This window comes from Barbatula barbatula, assembly GCF_947034865.1.
Source record: "Barbatula barbatula genome assembly, chromosome: 4".
Taxonomy (NCBI): domain Eukaryota; kingdom Metazoa; phylum Chordata; class Actinopteri; order Cypriniformes; family Nemacheilidae; genus Barbatula; species Barbatula barbatula.
Genome location: NC_136768.1, coordinates 2,087,965 through 2,101,988, shown reverse-complemented (window position 1 = coordinate 2,101,988; position 14,024 = coordinate 2,087,965). Strand labels below are relative to the sequence as shown.

General features: G+C 39.0%; 2 protein-coding genes across 2 annotated transcripts; one reads left to right on the top strand and one right to left on the bottom strand.

The window, feature by feature from the left end:
• The first annotated feature begins 54 nt into the window (after positions 1 to 54).
• LOC306892764 (scavenger receptor cysteine-rich type 1 protein M130-like) lies at positions 55 to 3,544 on the top strand. The gene is made up of 7 exons (XM_079454043.1): positions 55 to 357; positions 438 to 740; positions 1,539 to 1,838; positions 2,077 to 2,382; positions 2,478 to 2,777; positions 2,860 to 2,954; positions 3,249 to 3,544. The coding sequence occupies exons 1-7, from the start codon at positions 162 to 164 to the stop codon at positions 3,363 to 3,365; spliced, it is 1,617 nt and encodes a 538-aa protein (XP_079310169.1). The 5' UTR covers positions 55 to 161; the 3' UTR covers positions 3,366 to 3,544.
• Positions 3,545 to 5,494: 1,950 nt separating this feature from the next.
• Positions 5,495 to 9,020, bottom strand: LOC306892941 (scavenger receptor cysteine-rich domain-containing group B protein-like; the record flags this gene model as incomplete). The annotated part of the gene is made up of 6 exons (XM_079454365.1): positions 5,495 to 5,847; positions 6,063 to 6,281; positions 6,593 to 6,664; positions 6,745 to 7,056; positions 8,462 to 8,797; positions 8,987 to 9,020. 6 exons carry the CDS (start codon positions 9,018 to 9,020, stop codon positions 5,495 to 5,497), a joined length of 1,326 nt encoding a protein of 441 aa, XP_079310491.1.
• Positions 9,021 to 14,024: the final 5,004 nt, after the last annotated feature.

Genomic DNA, 14,024 nt, shown 5'->3' with positions numbered 1-14,024 from the left:
GAATTTTTTTATTTTGTTATAAATAAATAATTTTGCCTTTCATTTCAGCTCCTGTGAGGTTATTAAACGGCCATGACTCTTGTTCTGGACGAGTGGAGGTTCTTCATAATGGGATATGGGGGACGGTGTGTGATGACTATTGGAACTTAATAAATGCTGGGATGGTGTGCCGAGAAGTAGGCTGCGGCAATGTGATAGAGGAAAAGAGTTATGCATTTTTTGGAGAAGGTACTGGAAAAATATGGATGGATGACGTGAGATGTACTGCGAGTGACCAAACACTGACCAAATGTGGATTCAATGGATGGGGAAGTCACAACTGTGTGCATGGTGAAGATGCTGGAGTCATCTGCCAAAGTGAGCTACGCATTTAAATACATAATGAACTGGACTGTGAGCAGATCAAAACATTTCCAACCATTTTTTTATCATGTTAGGTCTTGTAAGGTTGGTGAATAACCCATTCAGTGGCAGGGTGGAGGTTTTCCAAGATGGAGAATGGGGAACGGTGTGCGATGATGGCTGGGATCTGTTAGACGCTTCAATGGTGTGCAGAGAACTGGGCTATTGGAACGCTAAAGCCATAAAAAACAGCTCTGTTTTTGGAGAGGGCACAGGACCCGTATGGGTCAGAAATGCTGAATGCACTGGAGATGAGACCCGTTTGAGGACCTGTCTATCAATGGCGGGGCAATCCCAGACCTTCAGTCATGACAAAGATGTTGGGATCGTCTGTACAGGTAGATCCAAAACATTCTTGAATGTAACGTTGCAGTATATTTAGTCATCCTATATATTTTGCCACTGTCCTTTCGAAATTCAAATAGTTTTTAGGAAACGGAAAAAACTAACATAAAGGAACTAACTAACTCCGTCAAAGATTTGAACAATAGCAATATTTAAGGCTGGCGGAATGAAACTTTTATGGGCAAAGACTCTGCATGTCCAAGCCTTGCACGAACAGAAAAGGTGTGCGTAAATAATAATATCCCCCACGCGGCTAACCAGAACAATTTTCAAAACTGGGACAAAAACATCCCTTACACAATATATATACCAGAAGGACATAATCTAAAAGAGGATCCATAGAAGAGAAAATAAATAGAAATTAGGATGCATACAGTATGAAATTTACTGTACAACAGTTTCAGTATCGGATAGATTCGGTCTTATGCTGAGTTGAGGATGGGGGTCGGCTTTTTAACAATGGCATGAATTAAATGCTGAAGAGCTGTAAGAAGGCAAACACAGTCTAGTATCACTATTGCTTGACGACAGGTGAGCAAGCTTGACTAACGTCGACTGCCAGAGTTAATGGCAAAAAATAAAATCACAAAATATGGAGATAGGTTTCAGAAGGACTGCATCGATATATTTTCCAAACACAAGGTGGTATTTTGTGCAAATTATGAATTTTAGTATGGGTAGATGGGTTTAGGGGTGGGGCTTCATTATTACTTTATTACATAATAATTACATTATTACATTATTACTATAAAATGATTATTATTTTCTTCTCTTCTCCCATGCTGGATTAGTGGTCCAGTTAACTGGTGGTGGTGAGTGTTCTGGACGAGTGGAGGTTTATCATAAAGGCCAGTGGGGAGGCGTGTGTTCAGATTCTTGGGATTCCACAGACGCAGCAGTGGTGTGCAGGGAGTTGGGATGTCCGAGCAATGCTGTGGCAAAGAAATGGTCTTATTTCGGTTCTGGTTTGGGATTATTATGGATAAAACGTGCTGACTGCAAAGGAAACGAATCATCACTTAAAGAGTGCAATTTGAATACCTGGGGAGCAGATTCATGCATTGGAAATGATGCTGGAGTCATCTGTGAAGGTAGGAATGACACAGTCTTGTTAACTATTTTTTAATTGATGTCCATTAATATTTACATTAATAATTCCTTTTTTTATGACTGCATACAGACAATTAATTTAAAGTATTACAACTATTTAAAGTCTAAAGTGTGATGCCCTTTTTATTCTATTTCTCTATGCATCATGTTTTGTGAACTTACTCTTGTGCCATTCGCGGAATCCAACTTTGCTGATTATTTTCATTCACTTTGCTTTAGATATTCGACTGGTAAATGGAGACAACGTATGCTCTGGAAGAGTAGAAGTGTTTTATAATGGTCAGTGGGGAACAGTCTGTGATGCTGGCTGGGATTTAATAGATGCTTCAGTGGTGTGTAGACACATGGACTGTGGGACTCCTGTAACAGCATGGCGCGGGGCTTTTTTCGGACAGGGTTCAGGACCCGTGTGGCTGGATGATGTGAGTTGTTTCGGGGATGAGCCAACAGTAAAACACTGTCTATCAAAGGAATTAGGAACAAGCACGTGCAGCCATGGACACGATGCTGGAGTCTCCTGTCGAAGTAGGCTGATATCATTGTTTATAACTAACGATCTCATACTAATAAAATTCAATGTCTGAAAGAGCTTATACTGTATGTGATACCAATATTTGCAGTTACGAAGCTGGTTGATGGCCCCAATCGGTGCGATGGCAGACTTCAGGTTCTTTATGATCACCATTGGGGGTCAGTGTGTAACACTGGTTGGGGTCTGGAAGATGCTACAGTTTTGTGTCGAGAGCTGGGATGTGGTGAAGCCCCGGTGCCAATGGCGTATGCCGGCTCATCTGTTGGGCCGGTATGGATAGACAATGTCGCATGTACAGGAACCGAGTTAAAAGTCATAGACTGTCCAAATACCGGATGGGGTGAGAAAAGTTGTTTGGACGGACTCCACGCAGGAGTCATGTGCATCAGTAAGATCATTTATAGACTTCCTGTCAAATAAATAAATGAATGTTGAAACCGTCAACCATTTGGATGCATTTCATTTCACAGAATTTGTGAGAAGAGGTGTGGTGAGGATTACGTTTTCAGCCAAGACTGGTGTTGATGTCAATGACTCAAATTTTAGGAAGGACCTTTTGGAAAAGGTGAGCCAAAGAAAGCCATCTTTGGAGCGCCAGCTAGTCATGGTCTTAAAAAAGACCAACAGAAATGGACCTAAAGTATTGCTTTACTGCCCCCTGCTGACCACTTGACCACATCAACGCTTTATTTAACAAAATGCAAATGTTAAAATATTTAAATAAGCTTAAGTTATTCAAATAACTTATTATTACTTGCCACACAAGTAAAAATTGGATCACAAATTATTTGGTTTGTGTTACAATGTTACTTGAGCAGTAGCCTATGATATTCTGACTGAGGTTTTATGGATTTTACAGATAAAGAAAGTGGTTCAAAGCAAAGGGGATTATGTGAACTGGAGAACACAGCCCGATGGACAGATATTCCAAAAATCTTCCTCATACACACCACTGCGACAGGTTTGTGAGCGCTGATGTGTGTAAATAGAAAAAAAGACAATCATATTTTACTGATTACAATAATGAATATGTATTTTATTGATTTTGAATTATGCCTGTAAACATTGTCCGTTCCGAATCAAGAGGGAAAACACACAATACTTGTACAATATAAATCATGTTAATAAAACGTTTACCACGTTTATTTATGCTTCACTGTCTGTACTAGTCTTGATTATTAATGATCAATTTAATTTCTCAACATATACAGTATGTGCATTAAAGGTAAAGCATGACACAGAATGTTAGATGCTAGCCAATTAAGTCTATATCAGAATACAATACAAGCAGGAGAACAGAGAAGGACAGATTTTGCAGGGGTGAGAAAATAATGTGTCTGAGAGATGCTTTATAAAAGAGTTACATTGAAGATGTCCATCGCAGAGATCTTTGTAAAAGCTACATTTTGTAATATTTTATTATTGGCAAAAAAAGCGGAGTGGCCGCAAACAATCTTTGTCTTTATAAACAGTATGTGTTGTAGTTCCTTGTTGTAAATGTATTGTGTCTTCTATTTAAACAAATGTTAAAATTTTCTGCTGAATCTGAAACTTATTTTAAAACCAGAGATTCTCGATGGTTTCACCGGCAACATAGTAAACAAATGTGGCCCAAACTTTACTTCCGGTAGACCTCCGCAAAGAATCTATAACTGTAGAGTAGTTTAATTAAATACAATGAATGTGTTATTAAAGATAAATAGAAACAAAATATAAAATAAATTGTTACATTATAACCAAACATGGACCATAAGTTAACTTCGGGCCATGCAGGCTTATTTGGGATCATCTGCAATGTTCTACTGCAATGGCCATAAATGTGTTTATTTAGAAAATAAAAAAATGAATCCACTTCACATCCAAACAGTCAAAAGCCTTTTGGATTTTAAATTGAGAACTAAACCCAACTGGATCCACTGTTTACTTGAATATCTCCCGCGTAACTGTATTTTGCAATGGGTGAAATCATCTTCAGGCTTGATGTAATGGAATGAAGACTTGAAATTCTGTGTTCAGGGTACAACAAAACATGAACAACTGAGATGAGCAAACCTGTTAGGGATCAAATAATGTTTTTTCCTGAAACACTGGCTTGTTTGTCTGAATTCTCCAGTTGACCGTATATTCTCCCATCTTCTGGATTTCTTGCCTTATCTGTAACATTCAGATGAACAACATTACAGACGGCCAATGGCAACAACATAACATAAATATTTCATTTATTCACTGTATTTTATGTGTATGCGTTACTTTATCCAAGATTTGGTTCTTGACTGTTGGGCTGTTGGGGTTAACTTCGGAAGCTGTCACTTCAAATCTGAGCACATTTCTGATAACTGTTAAAATTAGAAATTGTCCATCACTATGTGATAATGCAAATTAAAATTTTCAAATGTCCACCGTGATGAATGTGTAAGGTTTGGACATGTTCTCACTTTTGCACACTACTCCCGCGTCGAATGTATGACTGCAGGTGCTTTTCCCCCAACCACCAAAATCGCAGTTTCTCAGGTTTGACTCTTTGCTTGTGCAACTGACGTAATCCATCCATACTTTCCCAGCAGTTTGTCCGAAAAATGCATTTGGCAAAGGCTGCGCGTTCCCGCCGCAGTCCAGCTCTCTACAGAGCACTACACCATCTGCGACATCCCAGTCGTTGTGACACACTGACCCCCACTGACCGTCGTGATAGACCTGTACTGTGCCTTGACAGGAGTTGTTGCTCGCACTCACCAGTCTCACCTCTTTTGACGGATTAGAAATGACAGTTTTTATTTAATCAACGCATATAACGTTACAGTGGGCCTATATTTATCGTTAATTAAAGTATTAAGAAGCCATGGCTGTGACCCAATCTGCATAATATCCGAATGAGTAAAATAGAATGAGTATGTCCCAAATCAATATGATGAAATGAGTATTCTCAAAGTACCCGGATGGTCTACTGTTTCCGGTGTTATTCCATGGTTGTTGCTAGAAACAACAAAGTGGTTGCCACACAAAGCAGGAGCATCAACATACAGTGGCGCAGTGATACTTGTGTAATGTGGTCAGCCCTTTTTGTGAACAACAATTTTACATCATATAATGCTTTGAGAAAAACTGCTATTTACGAATATGAAGGAATGCTGGGACAAAACTGTCCGGCTTACCTCTACAGATGACACCTGCATCTTTATTGTGCGCACAGTTGTGCGATCCAATTGGGTTTGCTGGACAGTTAAACAATGACCCCTCGGTGCTGGTGCATTTGACCTCATCCATCCATATTCTACCTACGCCGCTTCCGAAAAAAGCACCTTTCTTCGCTTCTACCGCAGTGCCACAGCCCATCTCCCTACAGACGACTTCGGCATCGTTTATATCCCAGTTGTCGTCACAAACAGTTCCCCAGTGATCGCTATGAAGGACCTCCACTCTTCCAGAGCAAACACTGTCGCCACCCACCAGTCTCACAACTACAAGACACAGTGAGTCAACATTTAAAAGCAAGTGTGACAGAAACAAGCAAAACTTTATGTATATGGAAATATCTCATTCTGTGTTTGTTTTCCAACAGTCCGATAGACACAGTGTGACTTTTACTGACCTCCGCAGGCAACTCCTACATCGTAGGAATGTGTACAGATGCTGTTTATTCCAGGGAAGGGACATTCCCGAAGTGAAGACTCACTTCCGGTACAAGCTAAACCATCCAGTGCTACTAGACCTGGTCCGCTTTCATATGTGGGTCCGGTATATATCTGTTTCAGAGCACCACAGCCAAGCTCTCGACATGTCACGATGCCCTCCATAGTATCCCAGTTATTATAACAAACTGAGCCCCAGTCTCCGTTGTAACGCACCGCTACCGTTCCTGTGCATTTATTTGGCCCATTTACCACTTTGGCATCTGAGGAAAAAAGGAAACTTTGAGTAAACATTTTGCTAATTGTTTAAACAAAATTCTTGCAGATCAGTCAAACTTACGTCTGCAAACAACTCCTGCTTCATTATTGTGATTACAGGTGTTTGCCGTTCCTATTGCTAAACAACTTTTCATATTGCTCTCCACCCCCAGACAGGCTTTGTTAAATGTCCATATTTGACCGTTCCCCTTTTTAAACGTAGATCCAGTTGTGACATATAAAGCGCTCCCACAACCGAGCTCTTTGCATATCACATCTCCGCCCAAGAGATTCCAGTCGTTTTCACAAACCGTACCCCATCCCCAGTTGGGATAGAGGATCTCGACCCTCCCGGAGCAGGCCTCATCTCCATCCACCAGTGCGACCTCTAAAGATGAGACAAGCAGTCAAAGGGCGATCAGATCAGAACCTTACGATTGTGCATTTTTAGCCTGTCATCGCTCTTACCTGCACAGATGAGTCCAGCATCATCTGCGTGGGTACAACTGGCAACTCCCCAACCGTTAAATGCACATTCTTCGACAGAATTCTCACGTCCGGTGCACGACAGACCGTCCATCCATATTTGTCCAGTGGCCGATCCAAAAACAGCGGCGTCTGAGTACACTGTTGTTGGCTTTCCACATCCTCGTTCTTTACACACCACTGCTGCGTCCACCATGTCCCAGCCGTTGTCGCAGACTGTGCCCCACACTCTATTGTGAAAGATCTCCACTCTTCCTGAACAAATATTACTGCCTCCCTGTAACCTGACGATGGCTACAGAAGTAAAGGTTAGTTTGTGGTCAGTATATCAAAGTTTTGCGGACATATGTAGAATTGTGCCAACACTCGAATGTTTTTCAATACAAAACCAAAAAAAACAAAGTTCTAATTTCAAGAAATGTTTTTTGAAATAGATGACTTGAACAATGAGGAGCCAAAAAGAGTCCAGAGTAGATGGACACTACTTTAATACTGTTAAGAAACAACTCCTAGTCAGACGTCATGAAGCTGCTTGAAAATGCAATGAATTCATTTATATAATTACATTTCTAGGCAAAAGGTGACACCCCTGAAGATTTAACGGAGTAGAGATTTTCCTTCTAGTCACAATTTTGCGGGCATGTAGTCTCCCAGATAGTGAAGATGATTGATTTAAAGTGATAGTTTTCCCAAAAATGAAAAATCTGTCATCATTCAATCACTCTCTTGTCATTTCAAACTGTGTGATTTTCTTTTTTGTTCATATTCACTTTAAAACGAAGAATATAGGTTCTACTCACTTTAAAGCAATACAACAGTCATATTTCTAAATGTTTCTAGAAAAAGTTCCAATCATTTTTAATGTGATAACCTGGATTTCTATTACAGTTTTCATGTGTCTTGTCATGCTGTCAGTCTTTCGCATTGTTGTTGGATGACTCCTGATGTTTGATTTGATTAAAATTCAACACTAGGGATGTAACGATATTATCGATTTCATTCTATCGCAATAGCAAAATTGTCTCGACATTATCGTGGTCACATGAGTATGAAACGATAGGTCTTCCAGGCCTAACACAGAGAATGTTAGAAAAAATAATAGACGTTACCAGGTCCATCTGGTGCAATTATTTCATTTCATAAAAGGGTTTTTTAGGTTATTTGACCCATCTCATACTAGAACTCTAATAACTGTTCTAAACAACAGTTATGATCGGTAGATTTAGAAAAATGGCATGTTTCCAAGTCATCTTTTGCCATTTTAAATATTGCCATAAATATCGTGCCGTGGACTTTATACCGAAGTATTATCATACAGTGGGATTTTGATATTGTTACATCCCTATTCAACAGACACTGGACAGGAATGGCCGAAATGCTGAATAAATTAAAATCTGGAATGGCCTCTTTTTTTCTACGGCTGTATATACAGTATATAATGCTATGAGCGTCCAAATGAGGGTTCTAAAAAAATATATCGTAACACATGTTATGATACAGATGTTTCATCGCTGTTGAAAACCTTTTGGAGAAGCTTTATTTTTAAAAGTGTAGAGTAATTTAATGATTTGACCCTGATGGCACTTTTTTCATCATATTATCTTTGTGCTTCACAGAAAAGTCGTTTGTTATACGTCTGATTGAAAAATGAATGACAGATTTTTCAATTTGTGTAAATTGAGTCTTTAAATTAACTCACGGTCACAGATGACTCCAACATCGTTTGAGTGGTCACATGCATCGGTGTGGTTATCCCATTCGCAGTCCGTCACCAAGCTCTCGTTCCCAAAACAGTTCAGATCATCCGTCAGTAACGGTCCAGATCCCTCACCAAAAAAAGCCCTTTTCTTTACCACTGAAAGAGGACCACAACCCACTTCCATACAGATCATATTCCCTTCAGTATCATCCATATCACAAATGGTGCCCCAGTCCTCCAGGTATATCTCAACTCTTCCAGAACAGCTGCTGGTACCATCCACCAACCGAATCAAACCAACAGTGGGTTTCAAGACCCCTGCATTTTCAACATTATCTGTAAATCAGTATGACAATTCACATCTCAGCATATTACATCTCAGATCATCTCTTTCGTTCAATTAGTTTATCAAAGAAAACTTCAAGTTCAAGTTTTATTTGATATTATCGGCTCTGATGAAACCCATTATGTCTTTAAGATCCCCACACCTACTTGGAAATATTTTGTGAGTGTATTGTCTCTCACCTAGTAGCAGAATGAAGCTTAGGAGGAATAGCATTTTTATAACTGAAAAGAGACAAAGATTAAATATACAGAACTAACAAGAATAGAAAACAACTGAAAATTTGAGAAGTCAGTGGCACAGCTATAAATCAGGATAAATAAACAAATGTATTTATTTAGTCATACATCAAATTGTCCATACAAATCCCATAAAAACTTCAAAACAATCTGAACATTAACAAATCGCTTCCTGGTTAAATGACAAAAGGACATTTATTTACTTTTCCTTGTTAAACATCTTTCCTGATCTCTTGAACTGAAGTTTATTATGACATAGGCGGTGGTATTACCTAAAAATGATTTACACCATACCACTAAAGACCAAACAAAACAAAACTAATATTTTGTTTAAGTTTTCCCACACTGTCCCTTCATTGTAAATGGAATAAAAATGTTTTGTATCAATTAAATTTGTATTAATAAAGATATTGAGGCAGTTAATTGCTAAATATCTGATAATAACCGAAGAGAAATAAAACCTTTAGATGCCATTCCATTGGTTGTCATTCCTCAGGTGAAGAGACCGAATGTGTAAAGAATCTTTGTTAACAGAAGTCAAAACCCGACTTCCCCTCCCTATGACCCATTTCACTGCTGTGTACATAACAAATACACAAAAACAATCATCACACTGCCAGAAAATGCCAATTATCAGATTTCACTGTACTTGCGATTGAGATTTTGTTTCCAGTCACAAATATTTTATAATGTGAGCAAATCAATCTGACTACACTGGGTCAGACAGTATGTTTTGTTTCATACCAGGTATAAATAGCTTTAAAAAGTGAATATTGTAGTTTTGTAAAGTATTACCTAGCATTGGACATTTTTACATTTATGTAAAAATATAACGCAGAAATTTAGATTTTATGACGAAGTCACCTGCAGTTTTTATTTTAAGTCACAATGTTGTACTGTTACTGTTTAAGCATGATTTAACTAAGCAAAACAAAACAAAGGAATTAAGAAATGCAAAAAGAACGCGTGCCGTTTTCTATGACTTTTTCCTTCGATTTCTTAAGACTTTGTCAAAGCCAAGACGGGCGCATTTGTTAATCAAATCTTTATTTAACTATTCAAATAGGTCAAATTGGGGCTATTGAAAATTTCCTTGTGCTGTTGAAGGAATATTCAAATGAGCATGTTGAAAAATACAATTGTAACCTTATTAACAACCAATTTCGAACAATGTGTAAATTGTGCAATGTCATGAAGTGTATTTGTTTGTATACATTGTGGGGTCCAAATGTTCCAGGTTGTCTCAGATTAACAATTTTCCAGGTGGAAATTTTATAACTTTATATTTCTGTGGTTGTAAACTTAAACAAATGCAAATTGCCGCTTGACACTTATACAATCATCCTGGCTTAACCTGTCATGCAGTGTACACGGCATTGGACAAATGGGACATGAAACTGCTTGTAACAACTGAAACCATTAACCTTCAGGTTTACAAATGACCTTCATGATTCACATGACCTTGTATGTGTGTCCTGACCCTGGAGGTTCACCAATGCTGCATGCACTGGATGTGGACAAACGTACAAACCTTTACATTTGTGAGACAATACCATCATGTTTTGTAAAAGTGTATCGGTGCCTTCAGGAACAGGTTTGGGAGCACATTAATGATATAGGTTTGACTGTCTCAAGATACTTTGAAGCAGTAAAATGTACTCAAATCTATAGAACAGCACCGTTTATTGTGTCGTGGCCAGGTTTACTACTGCTGTGTAACGTGTTGAAGTCCCTTTTTCTTTGGATTTCACAATTGCAGAAGATTGCACAAAAAAATGACAATTATGTAAAAATTAAAGTTTACATAAAGTCAATGAAGGGATTAAAAGCAATGATAGAAATCACAATGTACTTTAAATGTTCTAACAGTTTGGACACACGTTGAATTATTAGGGTATATTTTATGTAGTATTTTAAAGTGACCATCTTTGGTCTTGTTAGGTAAGAAATATTTATTTGTAACAACCAGGCTTTACACCAAACAATGTTATATTTTTAAGCGGCTGCATATGACCTCCCTGGAAGCAAAATTCGGTCTCTTTTCTAAAATATCTGGCGAATGTGTGTATTACATTTCTTGTCATAAATTTACAGTAAAAAAGACTCCTTTAACTTTGTGTCCATATATAATATGGCTTTTGACTGTTTGCATTAGACCAGAGGGAATTGCTTATAAAATTGAATATCGTATTCTTTAAAAGGAATAGGCAAGTTGAAATGGATGGTTTTGAAGCATTCATAAGACAAGCATTCATAAGACAAGACTTTAACAGATTCATCAAATAAAGACAACATTTGTATTAATCCTCTATTGGACTAATTAGAGTAAAAATAGACCGTTATATCCATATTATTCCAAAAAATAGTTTCGTGAGAAATTATTTTAGCAAATGGCTGCAATATAACAAAAAAATAAAATTTTAATGGGGTCTGAATACTTTCCGTACCCACTGTATTTACATATATCCAAGTGGGCTGAATTGATTGAATTATTATTTGTTATTTTCAGAAACATATTTTCCGGACCCCTGTTTGGAAGAAAATATAAATGCCGGACCTCTTGGAACTTTAATTGAATACCCCTTATGTAGTCCATTTGAAGTGTCAAAATTCAAAATATTTCTTTCTTCTCTTCCAGACATTGATGCTCAACCGTGGTCTGTGGGACTTCCAGGCCGAGGAATGCGCGCTCCGTGAGAGCATTGAGAAGTTCAACAAGCGACGTTATGATAAGAATCAGAACAGCGAGTTTACACCCGTAGACAACTGCCTCCAAAGAGTCTTAGGACAGCGCGTCGACCTGCCCGAAGACTTTCATTACAGCTATGAGCTGTGGCTAGAAAGAGAGGTCTTCTCACAACCCATCCAACGGGAAGGTCTGCTACAGTCCCAGTGATGGAGAACACAGTGGAGGGGTTTTTGTGTGGGAAAGACATTTTTATTCTTTGTTAATCCAACACTTTTACTGTGGACTTACAAATACTCAAAAGCATTAATGGCCCGCTGTTACTGCACTATAAATAGACTTATATATATGTGAATATAGCATACGGGATGGCGGTCTTTATTTAATAATTCTGTGTTTAAGGACCATGTTCAAGGAGGCTCATCTGGTGCTTTGGGCAAACTTATATAAATATTCTGCGTATGAAATGAGATATATCTTCAATAACTTAAGCACACTTTATGTATCAGAACTGCACAACTACAGTATATTATTGTACTTGTATGTGACTTATGTTAATGTTATTTTTGTGCTTGCACATATGTACTGTATAGATGTAAATCTTTGCTTTGTAAAATACCATTTCTTGAATCTTCCACTTGTGATTCTGAAGCAGGGTCTTTCTCGAATTCTGTCATGTTTCAGAGAGCATAGCATCAAATAACAACTGACAAATAACAATTTAAGTGTTCAGTAACATCTATGGGAACACCCGATTAAAAAAAGATGAATACACCCGGAGAACTCTTTCAAGTGTGCTAGGCACAGTGGCTCAGGTGGCAGAGCACTTGCATGAGAACAGGTGGTAAAGGGTTTGAGTCTGATCAATCACATTTTAAGTGTTCAGCAACAGCTCTTAGGAACTCCTGATTAAAAAAACATGAATACACCCGGAGAACTCTTTCAAGTCTGCTAGGCACAGTGGCTCAGGTGGCAGAGCACTTGCATGAGAACAGGTGGCTGAGGGTTTGAGGCTGACAAATAACAATTTAAGTGTTCAGTAACATCTATGGGAACTCCTGATTAAGAAAAGATGAATACGCCCGGAGAACTGTTTCACGTGTGCCAAAGCACAGTGGCTCAGGTGGCAAAGCACTGGCATGAGAACAGGTGGTAAAGGGTTCGAGGCTGACCAATCACATTTTAAGTGTTCAGCAACATCTCTGAGGAACTCCTGATTAAAAAAAGATGAATACGCCTGGAGAACTGATTCAAGTATGCCTGGAACAGTGGCTCAGGTGGCAGAGCACTGGCATGAGAACTGGTGGCTAAGGGTTCGAGTCTGATCAATCCCATTTTAAGTGTTCAGTAACATCTATGGGAACTCCAGATTAAAAAAAGATGAATACGCCCGGAGAACTGTTTCACGTGTGCCAGGCACAGTGGCTCAGGTGGCAGAGCACTGGAATTTTTACGAGATGTTTACGAGAGGTGGCTAAGGGTTTGAGGCTGACAAATAACAATTTAAGTGTCCAGCAACATCTCGTAAAAAAATGAATACACCCGGAGAACAATTTTAAGTGTGACAGGCACAGTGGCTCAGCTGGCAGAGCACTTGCATGAGAACAGGTGGCTAAGGGTTCGAGACTGACCAATCCCATTTTAAGTGGTCAGCAACATCTCTGAGGAACTCCTGATTAAAAAAAGATGATTACACCCGGAGAACTGTTTCAAGTGTGCCAAAGCACAGTGGCTCAGCTGGCAGAGCACTTGCATGAGCACAGGTGGTAAAGGGTTCGAAGCTGAACAATCACATTTTAAGTGTTCAGCAACATCTCTGAGGAGCTCCTGATTAAAAAAAGATGAATACGCCCGGAGAACTTTTTCACGTGTGCCAGGCACAGTGGCTCAGGTGGCAGAGCACTGGCATGAGAACAGGTGGCTAGGGGTTTGAGGCTGACAAATAATAATTTAAGTGTCCAGCAACATCTCGTAAAAAAAATGAATACACCCGGAGAACAATTTTAAGCGTGACAGGCACAGTGGCTCAGGTGGCAGAGCACTTGCATGAGAACAGGTGGCTAAGGGTTTGAGGCTGACCAAGCCCATTTTAAGAGTTCAGTAACATCTATGGGAACTCCTGATTAAAAAAAGATGAATACACCCGGAGAACTGTTTCAAGTGTGCCAGGCACAGTGGCTCAGCTGGCAGAGCAATTGCATGAGAACAGGTGGTAAAGGGTTCGAGGCTGACCAAGCCCATTTTAAGTGTTCAGCAACATCTCTGAGGAACTCCTGATTAAAAAAAGATGAATAC